Source organism: Eucalyptus grandis, chromosome 6 (genome assembly GCF_016545825.1).
Source record: "Eucalyptus grandis isolate ANBG69807.140 chromosome 6, ASM1654582v1, whole genome shotgun sequence".
NCBI lineage: Eukaryota > Viridiplantae > Streptophyta > Magnoliopsida > Myrtales > Myrtaceae > Eucalyptus > Eucalyptus grandis.
Genome location: NC_052617.1, coordinates 5,999,046 through 6,022,793, shown reverse-complemented (window position 1 = coordinate 6,022,793; position 23,748 = coordinate 5,999,046). Strand labels below are relative to the sequence as shown.

The 23,748-nt window shown below is 39.1% G+C and overlaps 2 protein-coding genes and 1 pseudogene across 2 annotated transcripts; 2 read left to right on the top strand and 1 right to left on the bottom strand.

The window, feature by feature from the left end:
• Positions 1 to 576: 576 nt before the first annotated feature.
• LOC104423739 lies at positions 577 to 5,388 on the bottom strand (annotated as a pseudogene).
• Positions 5,389 to 5,662: 274 nt separating this feature from the next.
• LOC104416361 (protein FREE1) lies at positions 5,663 to 12,261 on the top strand. The gene is given in 12 exon segments (XM_039314252.1): positions 5,663 to 5,756; positions 5,971 to 6,085; positions 6,087 to 6,495; positions 8,426 to 8,512; positions 8,592 to 8,723; positions 9,531 to 9,662; positions 10,880 to 10,945; positions 11,025 to 11,135; positions 11,277 to 11,369; positions 11,533 to 11,566; positions 11,736 to 11,806; positions 11,905 to 12,261. Coding segments are annotated over 12 exon segments (1,422 nt in total). The 3' UTR covers positions 11,983 to 12,261.
• Positions 12,262 to 19,712: 7,451 nt separating this feature from the next.
• LOC104416360 (receptor like protein 26) lies at positions 19,713 to 21,908 on the top strand. Its single transcript, XM_010027762.2, has one exon. The coding sequence runs from the start codon at positions 19,713 to 19,715 to the stop codon at positions 21,906 to 21,908; it is 2,196 nt and encodes a 731-aa protein (XP_010026064.2).
• The last annotated feature ends 1,840 nt before the right edge of the window (positions 21,909 to 23,748 follow it).

The window sequence follows — 23,748 nt, the reverse complement described above, 5'->3', positions numbered from 1 at the left end:
TCGGCAAGAGTCAAACCAAGAAAGATGGCCAATTTGTCCAATATAATGCTGATTGAGACGCAATGTTTTTCACAGGGGCTACTTTGCGTGTGCATAAATCTCTTGGGGTACCTAACATAAGGAAAGCTTTTTTGCTTATTGGATTGTCGGTTTGAATGAACAACAGTTTCATGTTTGGAGTATGATGTTTCAATTTCAGGTTCGAGTACCTTCAGCTTTCTTTGACAGAAAAAGCTTTGTATTAAATGATCTCGTCAGATGTTGATTTTATTTCTGATCCAAACTGTAGCTGGTTACCTTGCCAGGCAAAGCTCTCGCTGCCCTACCAATCTTGGCAAACCTGCGGCTCCAAGGGATTTCTACTTAGTATAAAATTGAAAAGTGGCAATAATTCAACCCCGTCGTCTCTAAATTTGATGATATACAAAGAACACAACAGCATCATGTTTCAATTATCAATAGTGTGAGAGAGAATTAATCGACGTGCGGGAAATGCTTTCCATAGAGCCTTGCGTTGATGAGAGACCTGTTCACAATTTGCAAGAGAATTGTGGGAACAGTAATAAAGGCATTGACTTAAGCTTGACCAATGAGCTTGTTCTGTATTCAACCTTTAAGTGTTGAATTAAGTTCAAAAGTGCTACATTCTTGTGATCAAACAACAAAATACTGCACAATAAATAACAACAGACGAATCAAAGGTTCGAGATGCCTATATTCCAACACGGGCAACTGTGAAAAAGAAATGACAAAAAATGACATTCTCTGCCTTTTCTGTTTTACACCCACCTTCCCGGACGAAAGTATTGCCTCAATGATGAAAAGTGACTTTGGGTGGCAATGAGCATCTTGTCATATACATAAAAGAACAATAAGCACTTGAAGATGGCTTCCCCCACAGGCGAGCATGATACAATTAGCAGTTGATGCCGCATTGACCATTTGCAGCAGATTTTGTGAAGGCTAAGGTGAAATGGTCAATCCATACCCAAAGCAATGAGAATATGGAAGCAAGAAGGATAGACCACACAATAACAATCGTACAAGTACGATTCTGCCGACCCAACAGACCCTTCAGGAATGGGTAAAGGTCAGCAATAACCCATATGGCAAAGAACAGCTTGCCAAACAGTGGACCCCATGACTGATACCCGATGTTAATCGCATAAGACACACCTGCTACAGTGTCAATGATGTTCAAGATATTCAAGATAAGAACTGTGGTCGGAGGAATGAGAAGCGATGTCCATTTGAACACATAAAGCTCAGCAAAGTCTCCTTCCTCATCGGCTGCTTTCAAAGTGACTGAAGATGGTATCAATGCCAGCAAGCACTTTAAGAAGCCCTTGGAACACAGCAAAAAGGTGAACGGATGTACCACCAATGACCCAGAACTGCTCATTCCTCCACCAATCCTCAATGCTGACACCACTCCAACGGAGCTCAAGAATACCAATTGCGAAAATTGAGACAAAAAGGAGAATGAACCACATGCTAGCAAAGTTGCTTATCTGCAATTTTTTTTTTTTTTTTAACATCGGATCAGTCATCAAATGAAAGAAAAGAGGAAACAATCTCTAATTACGCTGAAATTACTTACATGTAGCTCAAGATAGTCTAGCGTAGAGACAACTATATTTAGTTTATGAAATCAGTAGTATAGCATAATAAGGAGAATATCTAATAAAGATGGAAACTAGCATCGTAATTGAGCCGTCATTTGTCAATGAAGATTACTTTAAATGTACAAACAATGCAGAAGAGCCAGGACTAACAGCTACATCATTTTTAAGGTTTAGAAAAAAATGCAAATAAATGAAATTGAGGATCATGATCATACTCTAAAGAATACAAAGAAGAGTCCACCTGTGAAGAGGACTTTGGTGACCCCACAGTAAGGGCACCTAGAATATGGTTGACTTAGGGCTTTCTATTTAACTATATCAAAAGGCCTATGTTTGCCAGCTATCAGCTGAATATTATTCAACCACCATAGCCATTGGAATGATGTTTAGGCATCTTCTTTTACCAATGTTTCCTAATGGTTTCTCATCCAAGCTTTATTAAAACAAGATGCAGAGCCACTCGAAAACTAAATACAAAGAGAACATTAACTCCTTTCCAAAGAGGCGGAGATGCTAGGATCAGCTGACAGAAGTAAACAATGACCCTTCTTTTGTTCATCTCACTTAAATAGAGTTAATGTGGATTAATGTACAACAAACGAAATACATGAGATTGAATACTCTACAATGAAGAGAGAAGTATCACTTACCTCAGGTATAATAAATTTATTAGTGAGAAGACAAATTGCAGGGAGAATACAATACACAATCAGCGGTATTTAGGTGAGGGGATACACAATTGTATTGATGTACGCCAATCTCTCCAAGAGCTTCAATTTCCCATTATATCTATACCATATAGGACAATGCCTGCTTAGCAAAATCTCAATTGACCCCAAGGCCCACCTGAGAACCTGGTTTAAACGATCAGAAAGATTGATGGGAGCAGACCCCTTGAATGCTGGGTGAGGAGGCATACAATAGATTGAAATCCAGCCTCGAGCACGCATCTTAAATCCAGTCAAAATATCTTCTGTAACAAAACCATATATCCATCCGATCTGTTCGTAGAAAGAACATCAAGTCAATTCCAACCATATGACATGGAATTTTACATCTAGAATAGAAATTGTATAACATCATAACATACCTCTTTGCCCCATTCAGTCTTGTCCTCATAACCACAGCTAATAACATGGATGGCTTCTTTCAAAAGTGTTGCAGGATTGGTAGATGGTCGTAGGCCACCCTGTTCCATGAAAGTAGCCGCAATGAAAACAGGAGACTGACCGAATCTTTTCTCTAGACTTTTCTGAGACATCAGGAGCGACGTCTCATCATCATATCCTACAAAACAAATTGGTGCTGTTAACATGATATAACACATAGCAAAGGTACTGTTAAGTCAGTTGAACAATTAAGTGACATCAAAAGAGAGACATTTTTTGGTTTATTCTAAAGCTTAAGGGGGTCCTTTAAGGGCAAGGTAAGATACCCCAATCTGACATCAATTCAGGCTAGTTTTGACAGTAATCATGGAGTAAGTCCAGGCATTTGGACCAGTATAAGTCTGCTTTCTAACATCCAAAGATACAAAATGAAACTCATAATTAAATCAAGACCTACCTTCAACCCCCTCCTCAACATCTTCTATATTGAAAATTGGAACAGTGGATTCAGTTCTTTTCATTGCTCTTTTCTTGTCAATGTACTTATTGCCACCCTTCCCCTTCTTTCTTGAACCACAACTCTTTACAATAATATTTGGTTCCAAATCTTCCTCGGTTAATACAGGGTCATATCCATAAAGGGCTTGCCTGTTGAAACAACATCCAATTCCAACATAGACAGGACCTTGGATGACGTCAAGCCCTTTCAAGTTAATCTGCATTGAGATCATAAATAAGATAATCTAGCTCAGTTAAAAAAGGCAACAAATGAACATAAACAACTAGCATTTTGGAAGTAGGAAAAAGATGAAGACACACCTATATCAAAGAAGACGATGTTGCGGTTAGCATATCGATCGTGCAAGTCAATCCCATCAAAACGTTGTGGGAACTGCACATAGCACGTCTTCTTTCCATAAGCGGGATCCATCATGAAACACATTGCTTCTTTCAATGCTTTACTTTATTAAAGTAATGATCACAGTCAACATTCAAAAGATACGGTCCGTTGGTTAGGACAGCTGAGACCCGGATCTACACAAAATAAAACAGTAAGTTATAAATTCAGAAATGCCAAAAAGTAATAAGCAGATCTAACTAATTTCTCCAGCGGATAAGAACAACATTCAAACAAGCAGCAATGTGGGAAAATCAAACCGTAATATTTGTTTCTCAATATGAAGAGAAATAGTATGAAGTTAAAGTAGGGTCGGGGACAATGAATCTCTTTATGATAAACAAATCCTCACTATAAGCTAGAGACACCACTATCAACATTACAATCCAGGGGGAAAAATAAAAGGTAACTGATCCTTGAAAAAGATAATTCCAACTGTACATTCAAACTGAAAGCACAAAAAGAATAAGCTTCAATAATGTAGGGTGAACTTGGAATGCGATTTCTCGAACCTAGATATCCATTAATCAGGATCCTAATGCATATAGATATAAATTTCAATGCAAGCAAGCGATGAAGAACCTAAATGAAGAATCTAAACTGAAAAACCAAATCACACCAACATACATTCATTTGTTTACAATTAAAGATGTCAGCCTGTCACTAAAAGAGACACATGACAAGAAAAGCTACATAAGATGTATAGAGATGACAAACCAAAGCAATCATGGCTCCAGCTTTCTCGTGATGTTGGAAACCAGGTCGCTTTTCACGAGAAACATAAACAAGTCGAGGTAGCTCATTTCCATCAGTATCAAGTCCCCCACTGTGGCCCAGGAAAACCTATTATTTTCGACAACAAAAAGAAAACACTAACTAGATGCATAAGAGGGGAGAGGGTTGATTTAAATGCTTCTGGAATACTGGTTAATATCGTATACCTGTATCATTCCAGGGTGATCCCTGGGGTTATTTCCAGCCCAGGCAGTGCCATCCTGCATTGTCCACCCTTCTTCTGGCATCTTTTGTGCCTTTGCAACCAAAGCATTGATTTGCACCTTGAACTCCTCATATTCTCTCTATCAACCACATAATCAAACAATTTTACATTATATATACTAAAACATTTGTAATAGATTGTGCATCTGACTAAATGCTACATTGTCGATAGGCAAACCACTAAACAATTTTTTCCTTTCCCAAGAAACTGAGTTACAAAGGTAAAATAGGTGATGTATGGACCCCTCCCCAATGACATTCATTTCAGTTTTACAAAGGCTTACGACAGAATTCAACATAAAGCAACCAATCGAATAATTAAGCAGCACCGATCAATCAATGTACCTCCTGAGCTTCTTAGAAGCAGGATCATAGGCTTCACCGCCACCCTTAGCCCCATCAACCTTCGCAAAGTTGACCCCGCCGTCATCCGACGATCCAGGCTCCTCCTTGTCGCCGGACCCATCGGCTATCTCTGCGGACCAATCTCCGGGGAGTCAACGAGCACGTCAGCGAGGAACCTATCGCCGAACTCCTGGCTCGAATCAGCCCTAATCCCGCCACCGACAACTCCGCCGTCCTCGTCGTCCTTCATCAAGATGTTCTCCATCTCGTCGAACCCCGAGTCTATTGACGACGACGACGCGTTCGGGGAGCAAGCGCCGATGACGTCGCCGGCCTCAGGAGGTCGCCGAAGAAGCTTGAGGTCGATGTGAGACATCACGTCGTCCTCCATATGCAACTCCAGTTCCGCCATCAGAACACAAGAAAAAAAAAAAACAACAAAACAAAAAAAAAGGGGAAAAAGAAGATGAAGTCGACGATGGGAGATCTCTACAAAAATATCTGATTTGCTTGCGGTGTAGGAAAGAGGGAGGGCAGAGAGAGAGGGGGAGGTCGCGGTCCTCTCGCCAGTCCCGTGTGGTGGTTCATCGATTGCTCGCGGTCCTCTCGCCGGTCGCGTGCGGTGGTTCGTCGGTCAGAAAGAAGGAGGGCAGAGAGAGGGAAGTCGCGGTCCTCCCGCCGGTCCCATGCGGTGGTTCGTCGGTCGGAAAGGAGGGCAGCAGAGAGAGAGGGAAGTCGCGGTCCTCTCGCCGGTCCCGTTCGGTGGTTCGTCGGTTGCAGGCAATCGTTCGCCGGTCGGAAAGAGAGAGGGCAGAGAGAGAGGGACTTCGTTCGGGGAGAGAGAGCGAGTGTAGAGAGAGAGGCGCAATAAAAGAACCCGCGGCAGAGCTACAGTACAGGAAAATTTTCAAAATGGGCGCCTCTGAAATCGTGGGTCCCACGAGACACGTGTCGCGCTGCGACCGCCTTCTTGTTTGACAGCCTGGAGCATAAGACGTACCCAATTCTCCCAATCCGAGCACGAATTCGCCGTACTCGTCCATCTACGCCTCGTCGGCTCCGTACAACGCGCCGTATGAGCCGACGTATGATAATTCCGTGAAGTACGATCAGGGGGGGATCGTTCCTCGATGATAGGTATGGCGGGGGATACGGTCGTAGCATGTCCGATTACGGGTCGGACTTCTACAGGAAGCAATCGGATGTTTCGCAGTATGGTTCGGGTTCGAGGCGGGAGGACGCGTATGGAGATGGTGTGTTTGCTTACGAAGGAGGGAAAGTCGAGCCATATGGTGCTCGAGGCACTTCTTCGAAATCATCGACCTGGTCTGCGTTCGATGACTGTGGAAGACCAATCTGTTTTCCCTCTGGGAAGGAGTCTTCAGTCAGCTCACCGAAGATTGTAAGAGCAGTGCCCAAGGCGGAGACGCAGCAGGATGTAAAGAGTGGGGTCCAGAAGTTTAGGGTGAAGCTCTTGCCTGAAAGTGGTTCTCAAAGTACAATGGATGTTCTCTGTCAGGTTTGTCTTTGCTTGTTCATTTTGCTTAATTTCTACCTTCAGAAGTTTATAGTGTGCAGAGTAGTAAGTTCATCGTTAGTATTTCAGCGCTACTGAATTTGACTCTAGTTCGTCTTAAATCAGAGGCTAACCTAAGATTCTTTGGGGTTCTAGGACAGATAGACCGTATGAGCATCAAAGTGTTTCATTACAAAAAAATAAACCTGCAAAGTATGGGTACAAATGATCTGATGCAACTGAATATATTACATCTCTTGACTGTTTGAGTTGTAATGTTATGATAGTTTTCATTGTGATTCTTCATTGCAAGTGAACTGAAGTAAATGATGTTTTGGCTAAACTGCCATAATGATTTTAAAATAAAAAGCAAAGAACTTTCCTTTATCGGGCAACACCTGTTTTTGTTCTGGAAAACCTTAGCACATCCTAGACTAATAGCTTGTAAGAGATGCAAGGTTGTAGTTTTGTACCATCTTCATTATTCCAGTTCCTGTTATACTCTTCGCTTATTACTGAAGCAAGTGAAAGGATTGCCTGCCTTAGATGCTAATGCTAATATTTTTTTTTCATTAACTCATGTCTTAAGAAGTTGAAGATATGCCCTTTTGATGTTTAAATGTCTTGAAGATCACTGTTTGACGAAATAATTGTTTGATAGATGTGTTATGTGGATTTATCATAAAATTATGTGGATTATGAGGATTGTATATGTTAGAGATAAATGCGACGTTAGCAATCACTGTTTGTAGATGCCTTCAAAAGACTAATATAATTAAAATTACATTAAGTCACCATAAAATCAATCAATAATGTAACTATTACTGACCAAATTATATAATGGGGGAAGGACACTGACTGCATTTGCTGTAGAAAAAGTTAGCAAACAACCTAGACTAGCTAAAAGAGGAATGGTGAAAATTGTTATACCTAGAAGGTTTCTTGTTTAGTACCCATATTAGCCCAAATAGTTAGGTCCTCTTTGACAGCTTAATTAAATGCCGATAACTGAAAAATTTGACACTTAATAAGATCAAAAGAGTCTGGTAATACTGACTAATTTTGACTAGACAGATTCATTTAAGCAAAAATTTCACACAAGATGAAGTAAGGAAGCAGTTACTTAATTTGTTTGATGGAAAAACTTTTATGGGAGTTAGAACTTTACCAATTATATTGCTAAAGCCTATTATCACATCTGCAACTCCTTTTTGCTGAGAAACTAACAAGATGCAATGTTGATCTTCCAAAGCTTATATTGAACAATCTTTTGTTAAGCACTTGTTTTGTTTGCCTTAAAAATTTTCTTTCCTACTAATTTGAAAATTAAACATTTTATAGGTGTATACATGTCAATATTTGCATTTTTCTGAAAGATGTCGTGTTTTGCATAAAATAAAAATCGAATTATAAGCACTGTAGGATTTGGAAAAAATAACTTAAAATCCATACAAATCAAAACATATTCAGTGTCTAAATTCTGAGAACTTATTTTTCCAATTTATTGTACAAGCTGTTCATTGATTTCTCAATCTCATTAATAGTTACTTTCACCCTCTTGCCGAGTGCCAATTATTGCAAGAGGAGGAATAGAACACCTATTAGTAAACCAACATAATTCCCTTTGGCATCGATAAATCATGGTGTGCGTGCACTCTGTGTTTCGTTCCCCCCCCTGGGGGAAATATGAGGTGGAGAACACCTATAATTGAACTCACTGATTCCGTTACTATTCATATTATCTCCTTACCATGTTCTTAATATTAATTCAAAGATCTTAAATATCTCTTTGTTTTATTGTAAGATACCTATAGTAAACAAGAGCTGTGACCAATACAGTAGATCATTTTGTCACTTTCTTGCTTTTATCCTTCAGTCATTTGGTGGTTGATTCTATTGCAACTGATTCTTGATGTTACGTATTCTCTTTCAGATAGGCTTGGATGGAATTCGTATGCTTGATCCTTCAACAAGTCGGACTTTGAGGATATACCCTTTAGAGACCATCACCAGATGTGAAGTGAGTTAATTTCCTTGTTTACGCGTTCTTTTACAGTTTTTAACTTAATGTTGACCAATGGATGCATGGTGCCACGCAGGTGACGGATTCATCTATATTTTCATTTTGGTCAAAGAGTTCTGTGGATATTGAACCCAGGCGTATTAGATTACAATCAAATCGTTACACAACTAACACACTCCTTGATACGGTGACAGCTGCGACTGTTCAGGTAGAATGCTACATCTGCATTTACCAATTATGTGCATGATGTGGTGGATGGATAAATTAGGGGGCTGACAAGGCTTGTCCAATGTGTGTGTGAAGTAGACTTTTTACCCTGTTATGTTAATATGTTATAATTTGTAGCCACTTATGAATGAATTCTCACACTCTATCGCCGTTGCTTAGATATTGAGTATTTCCTGCCTTTTTCCTTGCTTTCATGTGCATACTGGCGCAAGGCCATAGTCCTTCCTTTCACATGCATATTGGTGGGGGACTTGCAAGGCCTTGCAGAAATGCAAGCCAGGCCTTCACTCATTTCTAAACTTTGAAACCTCACTGGACTGGCTGGTTTGATTGGAACTGGTCTTAGGTCTGGTCAGATTTAGACTACTAAATTGTTTGTGGCTAAACTGGCATTGGATGTTTTAGAGTTTTCATCCAGGGACTTACTATTGGATGTACATTGTTCACACCAGCCGTTCATCGGCTTAACCATAGTCTTTGTGGATTTGAACCTTTGACTGGGGTCCAAGGATTGAGATGCACTTGTGCACTTGAACTGTTAGACCACACGTTGCCCATACTTGCAAAGAGATGAATTCATTTAAGGATCCATATCCCTGCATTAGACCATCAATAGAAAATGGCTCCATAGTTAAATTTTTTTTTGTGGACTTTAAATAGCACCATAATATATATATATAATATGTATATATATATATAACTTGTTATATAACTTTAAATAGCTCCATAGTTCAGCTGATGGTTTATGTGCTTTCTGGACTGAAAGTAAATGTTTTACATGCTCCAGTTAAAGGAAATAGGTGGAAGGAGCAGGCCTTATGATCCTGTAAAGACAAGTGAACAGCCTGCAGAGAGGAAGAAAGGTATTGCTAACTGGATGAATTTAATGAAGCCTGGCAATGAAGAGAAAGATCACTGGGTATAACGCAAAATCCATTTTTATCTTCTTCATTCCCCCCTGGGGCATATGCTGATGGAATTGATGTTATTTTGTTGCATTGGCTATTTGGGCAAGCATGCGTTAATTTTTTTAGTTGCTTGTGGCATTTTCCCTGATGCTGAGGTTAAAGTTCCTTCAGTCGGTGGCAGCTTCTGTTTAAGCTTTGGTTTAATTTTTGCTGCAATGGTTTGCAAGTAGGCTTTTGGGAAAACAGGATTGTTTGGAGATCTTGATCTGTCTAGATTTGTGGAACTCTATTGAAGAAACAAACTTGCTTCATGTGGACTTGAACGCATGCATTTACATGAACTTGGAAGCTCCATTAGGCAAATGGGATGGGAATTTTAAACTATTTAGAATTCTTCCAGCTTTGCTAGAGTCTCTGTACAGATATGCTTACCTTACGTCTTTGCACACCTGTTTGATTGGTTCTCTTGTGGCCTTACCATAAAATTGCCTTTGTTTCGAAGCATCTATTGGTAGTCTTTGAAATGGACTCTTAAGGAGGTTTTTATCGTCTCATTTTATGTGGCCCCTCCAGCTTTTTTAAGGATTTCCATTTCGAGCTATATCAATTCTCGAGCAATCACACATGCACCAAACATCTTCAAATTGCTTATGCATATTTGATGCCTTGAAATCCATTTGGCGTGACTATTTTCCAGAGTGTACTCTACAAGATTTTGCACTTCATCATTCCTATTTTATTGTCCATTTCATGGAAGATCTGACAATTATAGATGTTGACATCCTTTTGTATCCTGGATCTCACTCTTTACGAGGGCTTAGACTAGGTACATAGAGATCTTGTGCAGACCAAAATTGGCTAGCAACTTGTGCCATGCCATCAAAATTGTGTTTTTCTTATTGTATTTGTGTTGGTCATTTATGTCATCAACATATAGTGAAAATATGGATCAAAACATGTCAAGTGTGTCGTCTTTGAATTAATCATAGTCACCAAATGCTGATGTCTCTCAGTAAATCCTTTTTGTGTAAAAAGTTATCACCCTTTGAAATAGTATTATATCGTGTTTTACCAGGTGTTTTGAATGCATTTATTCTCATTCTTAATGAGAAGAATGAGAAGTTACTATCAAAAGCATGGAAGTATCAAATCATTGGTTTCCTTAGAATCTCACATCAGCCTTGTTTGCCATAAAAGCTACTCACATTCCTTGGTTTTTCCTTATTAGTTTCCCGATGAAGCAGCTTCAAAGCGTACAGCTTGTGGAACGGATTTTAGTGCTTTTATTCGCAGGGTACATACTTTTATATCACTACTAGTCTCCAGTGTTCATCTATATTGTTTTTCCTCATGTCTGGTTTTTTTGGATTCAGCACCACTGCAGGAATTGTGGAGATATTTTCTGCGATAAATGTACCCATGGCAGGATTGCCCTAACTGCCGAAGAAAATGCTCAACCAGTTTGCGTTTGTGACCGTTGTTTGGTATATTTCTAGTTTCTTTGAAGTGAATGTACCCCACATGTATCTTAGTATGTGCTTGGGCCTGAGACCTATTACAACTTGCAATAGGCTGGCATATTACACTCCTCATACCTTGTCAGTCTAAACAATGGGGTTTTGTAGGCTGAAGTTACTCAGCGACTGAGCAATGCGAAGGAAGCATCTAGTAAACCGGTGAGATTTAAGAGTCATGAGGACCTTGCAAGAAAGCTTCAGGTAGTCTTTCTGATACTTTGCATAGATAGCTTCAGGTAGACATGTTCCCTGTAATTTCTTTGTGGCAAAGTCTTCGGACAACTTTGCGCAATCTTTTTTTAGGCTCTTTTGAAGAAAGTGTGTTGTCACGCTATAAGTTTCTGACATTATTTGTATGTGACAGGAGGAAATGGAGAGGAATCACAAAGGATCAGCGGGTAATTCTCTAATCTTAACTGGATACACGTGTTCTCAACGCAGCTGTTTATTTTCAGAGGATCCGTCTTTTTAATGAACCTGATGGATTCTGTCATGAAAGTACCCTTTTTTGGCTCGTTGTTAGTTGAGCTTCTGTCTAGTGTTGACAGAGGAACTGTCTTTTTACAGGCTCCCAGTCAGATGGTTCTGGAAGGAGGATGAAGGAAGTTGCCTGTCCAATATGCACTGTTCATTTGCAGGTATGAGAACCTTCACCAACAACAGCTCAGATGTGTTATGTTGGTCCTATTGTTAAATACTTGGATATTAAAAGGGGTGTGCTCTGGAATAATTGCAGGTCCAGGTTCCAACCTCTGGTTCTGAGACTATTGAATGTGGAGTGTGTCAGCATCCCTTCCTCGTGAGTGCCCACTAGTGCCACCCTCTTTGGTCGATGAGGCTTCTGCATTATAACTTCTTTGAATTGTTTAGCATGTGGAAAAGGGCTTTGGATGGCTACAACGAGAATAGCGACCTATTTAGTAAATTCCTTTGCTTTCTTTGGAGAATCTGAGCCAATGTTGGTAATTCACGATATGTTGGTGGGGGTATTGTGGTATGCATATCGCATGCCAGTGGCTTGTCGCAAGTTACCTTTCGATGTAAAAAATATTTGATCATGTTAATCCCGTGACTTGCATTTTTCTTCTTGCAAGTATCTTCTTTGTAGTTTGAATTATAGCTACCGTTTGCTTAGGTGTACCCTGTCGCATACCTCATAATCATCAAGATCCAGGGGATAAGTTGCAATAAAGTGGCTTAATTGTGTTGGGATGCAGTTTAATCATGTTCATTTATGCCATGGGTCAGGTGTTTTTATATACTATAGAAAGGTATTCATCGTCCCACAGTGTCTGAGGATTTTCTTAGTGGTTGTGAGCGAGACACCGAGGACGATAATCTGTGCGTTCTCTCTCCCCCCCCCCCCCCGCCCCTTTAGCGAAAAGTCGACTCCGTTCCGCTACAGGGTATTCAAATGGTCCAAGAGATTGGACAAAGTCTAATAGGGAATGCTCGTCCTCTAAAATGAGCACTCTAGCTCTTTCTAGTCATGGAATTATGCCCGGAATGAAAATAGGGAATACCTATTAGAGCGATGAAAATAGGGAATACCTGTTAGAGTGGTTTCAGGTTCAATACAAGTTCCATTTGGAATCTACTCGCTGAAAGAGTTCTTATTTTTTGAAATTTAGAATTTGTTATGTATACTTTGAAATCTAAAACCTACCTATCCTGAGTTTTAGGGTTGATTTCAAATTCTATTCAGGTTTCATATCTATTATTAATTGTATGATTTTAATGAATCATCATTTTTAATAACCATCACTTTCCCTCAATTCCAATTGAGAATACACAAAATCAAATGTCATTGTACCAGCACATTAACAATCAGAGCTTATCACACCAGAACACCGAAGTATTGAACATATATACTTAAAAATCGAACCCCTATATTCATCACAAGACCTATGCCATTAGCTATTACCTTTGACCACCATTGTTCACTGGACTTTACCCCATTTACTACAACTTACTGAAATGAACGGAAACTAAGGGTATGAAGTAAGATGACCATGTGGACAACTCTAGCCAAGCTCTCACCATTAACGATCTTTTACAGGCATTGGAACATAAAACACAAAAACAACGAATCTAGAGTTCAGAAATAGATTCAGATTTTGAGAAATCACTAGGAGTTAGACGTAAATGACTTGAAGACCAGTTAAGATCTTTCATCCTAAATCGCTTTACTTTCAGATTATGCAAGAATGAGATTAACTCCCTCTAAATCCTCATAATCATTTCATCAAATAGGTGATGGGACTGAATGATGTAGACGCAACGACTTAATTCCATATTGATACCAAACCTGCTCAATAAGTCATTTTCATCTGAGTCCTAGACCATAAACATTTCATCGATTAGGCGATGGTGTCTCAACTGAATGATCTAGATGCAACTCAATACTATATTAGTACCAAAACTGCTCAATATGTTCGAAACACTTATAGAGGAAAGTGCTAGTATGAACACCTAGAGAGTGGTGAATAGGTGTGAAGAAAATTTTTCGTAAGAAACGGTAGAAATATTATTTTTTTTGAAATTGAGTCTGAAGAATAACAGACTTTGAGCGAGATCGGACTTTAGCAGTTAAATAGAACTGCGAACAAAATAAAAGAGTTCAAGGAAGAGAATAAGAATACAGAATTTATTGTGGTTCAGCTTAGATCAAGCCTGCGTCTTCTCTCCCACGCTAACAGCCTTCTAGCTGGATTCCACTATGCAATCAACAAGAAATTACAACTTTGAGTACAAACACTCCGTGATAGATCACACTATCTCACTAAATCACTCTTTTGGTATTTCTCTCACGATCCAAACGTTTAAGTTCACCAGAGATAAGTGTATAATCGAAGTTTGCTCAAACTTTGAAATTATAAATTCTACGCTTTGTCTCTTACTTGCTCATCGGTCCTTCACCTCCTTAAATACTCATCCACTTCCAAATTAGCTATTGGACAGTATCTTAGAGGATTGTCTTCCAATCTACCCATTGGATAGATTTGTATCTAAAAGATTTGGTAGCTGTTGAGTTACAAAAGTAGAATCATAAATTGATTCTAATCGCTCATACAAACAGAATCTTGGTTTTCATAAGTAGAGTTTCTTCGTATAAAAAGTTCTTGTCTTCAAGATCTAATTGTCAAATTGAGTCAATCAAATCAATCTTAATGTAGAATCCAAACCAGATCACTAGCCATTATATGTTTAGGCTTATGTTACGTTTTGTCAAGTTGTTTCGTCCTAAATCTGTTTCGTTCAGAATTTGTTACGATTTGAACTTGTGTCTCATTCTGGATGTAAAGTCTAAGAGTAATAGACTTTATAATTTGAGTTTAATGCAATAAACTTTACAATCCGGACATTAGTCTGAACATATTCTGCTTCTGAACATATTTAGTTTTAAGGTCTGGACACAGTTTGAATAAGTTCAGGTTCAGCAGTGAGTCTGTTTTCTGGTTCTTCATTCACGTTCAGTTTGGAATTTATTAAAATGGCAGACTCTTGATGTAGAATAGACTTTGACACTAAAGTATAGTAGTCTTCAAACTTTGACATAGAAGTCTGGAAATCTTCAAAATATACTTTGGACATGTGTTATGTTCAGTCTTCTCGCCTTCTTCAGACTTTGACAATATCATTTATATGTTCTATCATTTGCATGGTCTATTACTTAACCATTAAACATGTTAATAGCCTTTTATTTATTTTGTCATCTTCAAAACATCATAAGGGATTTCCTTAACAATCTCCCCCTTTTTTATGATGACAAAATAATTTTTGAATATGCAGATGTGTAATCATGCTTTTAAAGATAATAATAAATCAAGGCAATCTTAAACACAGCGTAATTTCCATCAAATGATAGCAGAATATAGCAAATAAATTGAACATAACAATATATAGAAAATAATCGCAGCTCAATAAATATCAACAAATATGTATATTTATATTCTCTCCCCCTTTTTGCCATAATCAAAAAGCAATAACAATAGAAATAGTATCACGAAGAGAATATAAAACGATAATAAATATAGCTTTCATGAAACACAATTTCTAAAAAAAAATCAGCTTTTTTACAAAGCAAGTCGAATATTAAAGATATGCAATAGCTCACTATGATCATATATAACAGCAAATATCCAATAAAAATCACTGATGCATTATAAAATTTATTTACCCTTTTGTCATGATAAAATGATAATATCAATAAAAGATTTGTTAATGACAAAAGGTAATAAAAGATGCACTAAGCGGATTTTGTAGAACTTAACAAGTTCTAACACATTTACATCTTTCTTCCTTCCATAATAATCAAGATCATGATCAATTCAAAAAGATTTTTCCATAGTTGATCAATGCTCCCCCTCAATTAATTGTCTTTTTGAGGTGATCATGATTCTTTCCTTTCCTTTTGGATTCACTTTCTCTTCCTTTCATATGACATATAAGGGATTTCCTCAATAATTTGCAAAAACTTTGCATAAAGAAGGGAATTTTTTAGCCTCCAAAAAATAGTATAGAATCTCCACAATTTTCTGATTGAGCTTTCCAAAATTCATATGAAAGATTCTATTGCCACCTGAAAATCTTGTATAATAGATAATAATTTTTGCAAAAATGTCACGTAATACCTTCCTCCATTTGCGGATCAAAACTTGCTAGATATAAGATATCTTCTAAGAATATAGCAAGAATATCCATGAATATGCAATAATATCTTTCAAGATCAAAGGGATTTTCTTAAGCATAAATCTCAAAAATATATTATTGATGCATTTCGCAAAAAGAAAGTAGATATTTTTATCATGTGTCAAATCAAGCAATTTAAAAAAAAAATGCAATGCCTAAAACTGTATAGATTAATTTCATGCATATTGAGTGGATTCCATTCTTTAGGGAAAAAATGGCATCGGCAGCAAGATGATGCCCGATTGAATATTTCTAAAAAGATTTAAAACTCAATGACTATGAGACAGTGGCTAAAACGTTTAGGATTTGTTTTGCACTTGTTCCAAAAGTTTTTTATATTAATTCGTGCTGGATGAAGAGCTTGTGAACTTGGACTTACTACATCATCATCAATTTGATGACACTTCCTAGTTAGATGAAGAACGTGACTGAGGCGCCTTAAGTAAGATGTTTACACATGACATTGTAAACTCCTAAAGTCGTATGATCCTTCATAACAAGTAGGTTATATCAATGTGGCATTGCTAATTTCTTTTAGCTATTTTTGAGTTGTTGGTTTCTAGATTCTACTTTTTGGTCATTTAAGCTCCGAACCATGTTATTAGGGGACATCCAAGCTTGTTGCACCTTGTTCTTCATTGGTAGTAAATTGGTAAAATTTGCACTCACGTGCCATTAAGTAGTGGTGCTTGTATCTTTTAGTGTCGCATGTGATTCCCTCACATTCTTTGCTGCAACTGATAGATAGATTTTAAGGGGCAAAAAAACACCCCAAGTGCCAAAAATTGGCACAAATGAATACTTAAGTGCCAAAATTTACAAAAGTGATACTTAAGTGTTACTTTTTATTATAAAAAAAAAAATGGGACACTTGAGTGCCATATCCGACGATTCCCGCTGGAAATCCTATATAGCAATTTTTTATTAATTTTCTCGCTTATGTGGCTCACCGGAAGGTTGACTCAACAAAACACACACAAAAACGATAACGTTTTTTGGTATAATTCAAATTTTAATATAAAAATTAATTAATTAAATTTTAAACAAATTATTTTAAATAAAAAAAAAAAGTAGGAGGGGGAGGAAGAGGAGGGAGGCGGGCTGGCGGCCGAGGGCTCAACTCTTGCCGCCATCGCCTCCCTACCGTTGCCACAAAGGTAGGGAAGGGTCGGTCGAGGCCATCGAGCCTTAGCCGAGGATTGGCGACCCCGGGCAAGGGCTTGCATGCCCTCATCCAGATCTAGGGCGAGGGTCATGGCCCTCCCCTAGATCCGGCGAGGGCTGCCGGCTCTCGCTTAGGTCGGGCTAAGGGCCGCCGCCCGTTGGGGGCCGCTACTTGCTGGAAAAACCTCCAAGTTAGCGGCAGCCCTTAGTTTGGCTGGGTGAGGGCCAATGACCCTCACCACCAATTAGTTGGGGTCACCGACCCCCGGCCAGGCTCGGTGGCCTCGGCCAACTCTCCCCACCTTCCGGCTACGGTGGGAGGCGGTGGCGGCAGGGTTGAGCCCTCGGCCCGCCGACCGCCTCCCTCCTCTTCCTCACCCTCTTTTTTTTTTTTAATAAATAAATTAATTTGTTTTTAATTTAATTTAATTACTTATTATATTAATTATTATCACATCAGCACCAAAACGACGTCGTTTTGCACTAAGCTTGCTAGAAAATTGCCACGTCGGTGTTTTGGTCGGATTTTCTCATCATTGGCACTTAAGGCATTGTTTGGTAACCATCCAAACATGCTTAATTCTGATTTTTTTTTTCCCAAAATCGCGTTTGGTAAAATTTTTGTTTCTGGGAACAAATTTGTTCCCGAGAACAGTTTTGGACAAGAATTGAGAATAAAAAAAAAGTGATTCTCGGTCTAGGAATCAAAATAGTGAAAGTCTTCTTCTTCCCTTCCGCCATCCCGTGACTGCCGTCCACCATCGCCCACTGCCGTCCGCCGCCGGTCACCGTCCATCGGTCCGATGAGCTCACTAGAGGCTCACCAAGCCAGGGCAAGGTTCGGCGAGCTTGTCGAGGCAAGCCCAACCACCGGTGAGGCTCGCCCAGCCCTATCGGTGGCCAGGCGGACCTCGCCCAGTTGACGGCGAGGCTTAGCTGATGAGGGCTGCCCTCGCCGAGGGCCGGCGATGCTCCGGTGAGGTCGTCGGCCCTCGCGTGGCCATTCGCCGGTCCGGCGCCCGGCCACAAGAAGAAGAAGAAGAAGAATATGAGAAAAAAAAAAAAAAAAAAAAAGAAAAAAGGGAAAAAAAGTAAAAAAATTATTTAAAAATCAAAAGAAATTGATTTGGAATAGAATCAATGAACATAGTACCAAACGCAATTTTATTCTAGAATCAGAAATTTTGGACAGTTACCAAACGCGTTCTTTTACTTAGAATCAATTCTTGGAAACAGAATAAAAAATAATCATTTCTGGTCAAAAGTGTTCCCGGAAACAGAATCATTACCAAACGCGCCCTAATTGATCCATTTTGTTCCGATTTTGGCACTTAAATGTCACTTTCATAAATTTTGACACTTAAGTGTCCCTTTGAGTCAAGTTTCAACACTCTTGGTGTCCTTGCGTCAATTTTTAGGTGTAGAGACGAATATAGAGATCGAAATCACAAGAGGACAATTCGCCGTAGAAGCAGGGAACAATATGATTGCGACAGGTACAAAGACAGGGAAAGGAGTTATCATCACTAGAGCAAGAGCCATAGCAAAAGTCCAAATTGTCGCGGAGACTAAAGCGCACCCAAGTATAATGATAGGACCAAAAATTGATTATAAATGTGTAACTAAGTTTTAAAAACTTTCAAAAAGCATAATTAAGCCCTAAAAATTGTCATGCGAGTCCAATCAAATCCCTCCGTTGATTGCATTTATATAAATTATAGAACTTGATTGTTTTTTCGTGACAAATTTTAAGACTTGTTTATATTTTCTTAACAAGTTTTAAGATTTTATTATATTTTTTAAAATTTTTAAAATTAAAATTACATTTTTAAATAAATTTTAAGATCTTCGTGCCTTTATCCTTTCTTATTTTGACGGTGCTCTCGTTTCTACACGAACGGGTCAACGGGGGGAAGATTTGGCTTCATTAATGCCGAGTGAGTAGACTTTCCTTTTTGCGCTTAAGATTGCATAATGAGCGGCGCAGATTACGATTTTTTCTTTTTTTTTGTTCAGTGGCGCAGATTACGATTTGATCGCGAGGAAAGTTGAGTGCTCACACAGGTCATGAAAGACCATGACTTTTACATCACTTTCCTAAGAGACTCTGTCAAAGTCTCTGGATTTCATTTGACGAGGGGAACTCAATTCCGAAATAGAAACTAACCAAGTCAGAAAAGTCACCAACGAAGACTACAAAATAAAAAATTCCAAAGTCTTCAAGGAACCAAAAATTCTTTCAGTCAGCTTTTAGATGCTGCGGACAAACTTTTTAAGCATCGCTCAGTGCCTCGGGAAAAGAAAAACCAACACACCAGAACCAAAAGAGAAGAAGGAGAAGAATCGATGGATTCTTCATTAGAATTCAAGAGGGTCATTAGCCTTGTGGCTGCCCTTGCCCTTATCACTACATTTGTCATTCCACTTTCTACTCATGCTTCCCCTATAGAAGCACAGGCCCTCCTCAATTGGAAGTCCAGTCTTGGCAACCATTCGGTTTCTTCCCTCTCTTCTTGGACTCCCTCTCCTCATAATACCACCGGCTTCGATTCGACCATGAGTCCATGCGCTTGGTATGGCATTTCTTGCAATCAAGCAAGGAGTGTGATTAGGATTAATCTCACCAGCGTAGATGTCGAAGGTACACTCCACAAATTCCCATTCTCATCTTTGTCCAATATCATATACATGGACTTGAGCGTAAATAGTCTCTTTGGCAACATTCCGCCTCAAATCGGTCTCTTGAGCAATATCAACTATCTTGACCTCTCTATCAATCGGTTCTCAGGGATAATACCACCAGAAATTGGCCATCTAACGAAATTGGAGGTCCTACACCTGGGTTTCAATGGGTTAAATGGCTCCATTCCCCTAGAAATTGGGCAACTGCATTTGCTCCGTGAGGTCGCACTATGTTTGAATCAATTGCGTGGATCCATCCCTTCCTCATTGGGTAATTTGAGCAAATTAGCTAGGGTGTATGTTTACAACAACTCTCTTTCTGGTTCTATACCTCCTGAAATGGGTAATATGATAAATTTGGAAGTGCTCCACATGGACACCAACTTCCTGACAGGACCAATTCCTTCCACTCTAGGTAACTTAACCAAATTGAGAGAGCTGCACCTATTTGCTAATAAGCTTAACGGTTCCATCCCCCTAGAGCTTGGGAATTTGAAACTTCTCAGCTCATTGAGTCTTTACAATAATAATCTTTCTGGTTCAATCTCACCGATATTAAGCAATTTGACGGAGCTTATCTTTCTTTACCTCCATGATAACCAGCTTTTGGGTCACATTCCCGATGAGATGGGAAATCTTCATGCTATGCATGACTTAAAGCTAAGTGGAAATCAGCTCACCGGCCCAATTCCTTCATCTTTGGGTAACTTGACCAGTCTAGTCTATTTGCGCCTCCAACTCAATCAACTTTCTGGTTTGATTCCTAGATCCTTAGGGGATCTAATGAACTTGAAGGTGCTGCTATTGAGCTACAACCATCTTTCTGGTAACATTCCTATTGAGTTAGGAAAAATTCAAACTGTGGACCTGTTGCCTCTGAGTGCAAATAAGCTCACCGGTCCAATTCCTTTTTCTTTCGGTAATTTGACTAACCTAGTCTATTTACGCCTCAGTGAGAATCAACTTTCAAGGAAAATCCCTTTATCGATTTGCAATGCCACCAACCTTTCACTCCTCATCTTGTCTAATAATAGCTTAACTGGCAACTTGCCCCAGTGCTTATCATACTTGAGCATTGGTTTATCTGTTTTGAACTTGCGAATGAATATTCTTTCAGGCACGATCCCTCAAACATTTTCACTACAAAGTAGCTTGAGAACTCTTGACTTGAGTGAAAATCAATTTGAAGGCACATTGCCACAATCCCTTGTCAATTGCAAAAACTTGGAAGTCCTAGATTTGAGCAACAATAAGATAGTAGATAAGTTCCCGGCATGGTTGGGAAGATTGCCAAACCTAAAAGTTCTTACTTTGAGGTCCAACAATTTTAATGGTCTTTTAGATTTTCCAAAGGTATCTCATCTCTTTCCTAAGTTGCACATTTTGGATCTCTCAAACAACGACTTTGTCGGTCCTTTACCAGCCAATTTGATAGCAAAACTTGAAGGGATGATGAATGGACAAGACGGTCAAGAGACGCAAAAAAAATCACTGTACATGAGGCAAGAAGCTGGAACGCGATTCTATGAAGCTTCTGTGAATGTGACCATGAAAGGGAAGGAGATTCGGCTAGAGAGGATCTTGACCATCTTCACAACCATCGACTTATCGCACAACTCTTTTCAAGGGAACATCCCAAGTGCTATTGGAAATCTTCATTTTCTCATAGGGCTCAACCTTTCCCACAACCATCTCGTGGGCCCCATTCCTTCGACCCTTGGAAATTTGACTAACCTTGAATGGCTAGATTTATCTTCAAACAAGCTTAGTGGAAGGGTTCCTAGAGAATTAGATGATTTGTCATTCCTTGGATATTTGGACCTCTCAGAGAATCAACTCACAGGCCCCATACCTCAAGAAAAGCAACTGAGCACATTCATGGGCGATTCATTTCGTGGAAACCCAGGGTTATGTGGAACTCCATTACGAAACACATGCCCTGGTGATGCTCAGCCTCCACCACCACCACCATCATTCTTCCTAGAGAATAATACAAGAAAGCATGGTAGCATGTTTGATGAAAAAGCAGTCATGATAGGCTATGCATCTGGAATTGTGATTGGAATGTCCATAGCGTATGTTACATGTGAAATTGGAAGACCCAAATGGCTTGCCTCAAAAGTAAGAATAGTGGAAAGAAGAGGAGCCAAATGGATGAAGAAGCCAATGCAGAAGGCCATCAAATTTCATGCAGGCCGATGAAATTGTTGGGAAGTGGTCCCTTTGAACTATGTGCAAATTAGATCAAGGAATCCAATTTTTGTCAGATTAAAATGCAATTTGCCATATGGATGCTTGCTTATATTATTTTATCATCTTCTTCTTTTAAGTGTGATGTCTAAATTGGGTTGATTGACTAGATGAGCATGCTCGCTTTGCATCATTAACTCCTATGTCCTTTTTCTTGTTAGTGTACACCATTCTTATTTGTCCATGGGAACGGAGATCAAGAGATGTCGAAGCTCATTTGGCTCGGGTTCAGATGATTTTATTTATTTATTCGAGTTTACATGATTGAATGTGCCATTTAATGTCCTTAAGGATCACTAAACTTGTCATTGTCATGGTCCGTATTTCTGTTCAAGTTGTTAGTCTGTTGTAGACCTTTGACTTGTAGTCTTGCACCTGTCATACCTGTTTGCAATAGTGAACAGCAGTACTAAAGGTTCAAACCTCAAAGCATCTTCGAAGTTCAAATTCAAAGTAATCTTATTGCAAAATTCCAGGGTCCCTTAGGCACAGGTATACTAGTTTGAATCTTTTTGTGACACAAAAATTAGTTTATGATAAATGTGACATTGATGTATCTATCACAACCCTTATGGCAAGGTGAAGATGAGAAAATGAGTTTAGATGTAATGTTGACTTGAAAACTGATGGTCCTCAAATGGCTGGGTTCTCCTAAAATCTTACCTCATGTGCCATTGAAATATTACAATTGAAATAGACCTATCTATGAAATCCAACCTAACTGGGGTTCACCACTAGCCTATTGAGGCCATCTAGGAGCCAAGTGAAAAATACTTTTACGCAACTAAAGATATGAGATCAGGTACTTGAAATTTTCTAACTAGTGTCCTTTTGGTATGCTAACTAATATTGGCTAAACGGTATTACATAGAGGGAGTGAATAGGTGATTTTCATAAACTTGACAAATATTGCGGAATTGAAACAATCAAGTTTGATATAAGCTTAACCAGATGAAACAAAGTCTTGACATAAGCACAATGTGGTTATATTCTTACAGCGGTAGGTGTTCCACTTTGGTAATTTTTTTGGGTCTTGACGAAGTTTTCCAGAAAATAGGTTTGACTCGTTGGCCTTACTTTCAGCCAACGCATTAGTTGCGAGATTCCGACATGCGACAGCGATGAAAAGTCACGGCATTAGCGATCTTGTGAAAAAATACAGCACGATTGATCTTGTTAAGTGTTCGGACTCCGCAACCGTGGGCTACTTCCTCGTCTCTCGATTCTTTAGGAGGTTATCCATGTATCTAAAAGTGAAGGGTTAACCCGTAAATATGGTGGCCTTGTGAAGGGCGATATGGAATATAGGATGGGACCAAAAGTGCGCCATGAAGCCCTCATTGAATGTATCTGCTGGAGGTTGTGGTGCCCCAAATTGGTGTACGGCAGGAATTATATGAGGAAAGCGTCCGGGCATTGGTTGGGGCCTTAGCATCACATGTTGTGATCTCGGAGCAATAAATCCGAGTGTCCACATCCAACATATAATTTCAATGAGCTCGGCCATCTTATTGGTGCAGTAATTTTTATTTTCTAACCGTCTAAGACCGGCCACAGCTTTTAATGGAGGAAAACAGGACAATGCTTTGACCGATTTTTTTTTTTTTTTTTTGCTTTTTAACTCTACATCGTTTCCATTTACTCTTGGCTTAATTTAGGATTAGAAGATTTATAAAGGCCCAAAAAGCACCTATCTGAATGGGGAAACTCTACATATCCCAGTAAGTTAAAACCCTTGAATTTGAAAAAGAAAAAAAAATTACATACCACAAAGAAATCATTAATGTCATTA

Bases quoted from the DNA above. Each gene is read 5' to 3' on its own strand.
- LOC104416360 (XM_010027762.2), top strand. From the start codon at position 19,713: ATGGACTTGAGCGTAAATAGTCTCTTTGGCAACATTCCGCCTCAAATC.